The sequence below is a fragment of the Elaeis guineensis genome, chromosome 6 (assembly GCF_000442705.2).
Source record: "Elaeis guineensis isolate ETL-2024a chromosome 6, EG11, whole genome shotgun sequence".
Lineage (NCBI taxonomy): Eukaryota > Viridiplantae > Streptophyta > Magnoliopsida > Arecales > Arecaceae > Elaeis > Elaeis guineensis.
The window spans coordinates 10,403,808-10,405,927 of NC_025998.2; the positions used below are offsets into that span (position 1 = coordinate 10,403,808).

The following is a 2,120-nucleotide window of genomic DNA, read 5'->3' on the forward strand; positions in this document are numbered from 1 at the left end:
GCCAGAGAGAGGGACATTAGGAAACATGACGCCTCTCTAACGTAGCTTTCGCTTGCCGAAACCCTCCTCCCTCCTTCCCCCAGGTTCGAGCGGCCGTCTTCTCCGTGGAGGCCGATATATTCGAATCCCTGGAACCCGAGATTAGTCCCACCGAGAACAAAGGAAGCAAGCGATCGAGGGGGAAGGTACGGTAGGAGCTCGCGAGCTCCTCCAATCCATCATTAATGGCGGACGCGCCGGCGCCGATGAAGGGCAAGAAGGAGACGGCCCCGGGGGCCCTCCTCCTCGGCCGCTACGAGGTGGGTAAGCTCCTTGGCCATGGCACCTTCGCCAAGGTCTACCACGCCCGCAACGTCAACACCGGCGAGTGCGTGGCCATCAAGGCCCTCGATAAGGAAAAGATCCTCAAGGGCGGCCTCGTGTCCACATCAAGCGCGAGATCGCCATCCTCCGCCGCGTCCGCCACCCGAATATTGTGCAACTTTTCGAGGTCATGGCCACCAAGACCAAGATCTACTTCGTCATGGAGTATGTCCGCGGCGGCGAGCTCTTCTCCAAGGTCGCCAAGGGCCGCCTCAAGGAGGACGTCGCCCGGCGCTATTTCCAGCAGCTTATCTCCGCCGTTGGCTTCTGCCACGCCCGCGGCGTCTTCCATCGCGATCTCAAGCCCGAGAACCTCCTAGTCGACGAAAACGGCGATCTCAAGGTCTCCGATTTCGGCCTTCCGCCGTCTCCGACCAGATCCGCCAGGACGGCCTCTTCCACACCTTCTGCGGCACCCCGGCATACGTCGCCCCCGAGATCCTCGCCCGCAAGGGCTACGACGGCGCCAAGGCGACATCTGGTCCTGCGGCGTCATCCTCTTCGTCCTCATGGCCGGATACCTCCCCTTCCATGACCAGAACGTCATGTCCATGTACCGGAAAATCTATAAAGGGGAATTCCGGTGCCCTCGGTGGTTCTCATCCGACCTCACCCGGCTCCTCGCCCACCTGCTCGACACAAATCCCCAGACGAGAATCACCATCCCCCGATCATGGAGAACCGGTGGTTCAAGAAGGGCTTCCGTCACATCCGATTCTACGTCGAGGATGACCAATTGCACAGCCTGGAGGACTTCGACGGTGGCAGCAGCCCGCTGCGGAACCGGCAGGACAATCCGGAGGAAGCCGAGGCCTCCGAGTCCGGGTCGGAGTCCGACTCCTCGGTTGCATCCTGCCCTGCCACCCTGTCCGAAGAGCACCGGCGGACGCTCCTCCCCAGGCCAGCAAGCTTGAACGCGTTCGATATTATCTCGTTCTCAAGGGGATTCGATCTATCTGGTCTGTTTGAGGAGAGAGGAGAGCAGGCCAGGTTTATCTCAGGGGAGCCTGTGTCGAAGATTATATCAAAATTGGAGGAGATTGCCAAGGTGGTGAGGTTCACAGTGAGGAAGAAGGATTGCCGGGTGAGCTTGGAAGGGACGAGGGAGGGAGAGAAAGGGCCTTTGACAATAGCTGCAGAGATTTTTGAGCTCACCCCGTCGCTCATGGTGGTCGAGGTGAAGAAGAAGGCAGGAGATAGAGATGAGTACGAAGAATTTTGTAACAAGGAGCTGAAGCCAGGGTTGCAGAATCTCATGTACGGGTCGCATCCCATGGTCAATATTGCATCTGACACCGAATAGAAATGAACAAGTGTAAAATTTTCCTTTTTCCTTTTTCTCCTCCCAGTCCATCTAATTTATTATTCTTTCAGTCATGACTCCATGTACTAGGGAATATGCTTGCTCTTCTTGTATTATCAACAAATCTTTTCGGCTCTTGTTTTGGTGTCAAATTTTATAGAATTCAATGGATATTCATCTTTCAAAATGAAGCATCTTTAAGTGAATCAAGTGGCAGTTTGGCTTGAAGAATTCTCTCGGAAGTTAGCTCATGTGCATCTTAGATACATTTTTCAGTGTTAAATTAAACTAATGGCTTGCCTTTTGATGTAGGATACCCTTTCAGTGACTTCAACCTCACATCTAACTATTAATCTTGGGCCATTCGCTTCTTGGATTTGGAGACCACAAGTAGATTGCACGTGACCCTTATAATTTTGTGGTGAGATTCTTATTTTACAAAGGTATAGCTATT

General features: G+C 53.8%; 1 protein-coding gene across 1 annotated transcript; it reads left to right on the forward strand.

Moving 5' to 3' along the window:
- On the forward strand, positions 1–1,803 carry LOC105047382 (CBL-interacting serine/threonine-protein kinase 12). Its single transcript, XM_073259146.1, is given in 5 exon segments — positions 1–420; positions 423–719; positions 722–832; positions 835–1,029; positions 1,032–1,803. Coding segments are annotated over 5 exon segments (1,434 nt in total). The 5' UTR covers positions 1–224; the 3' UTR covers positions 1,667–1,803.
- The last annotated feature ends 317 nt before the right edge of the window (positions 1,804–2,120 follow it).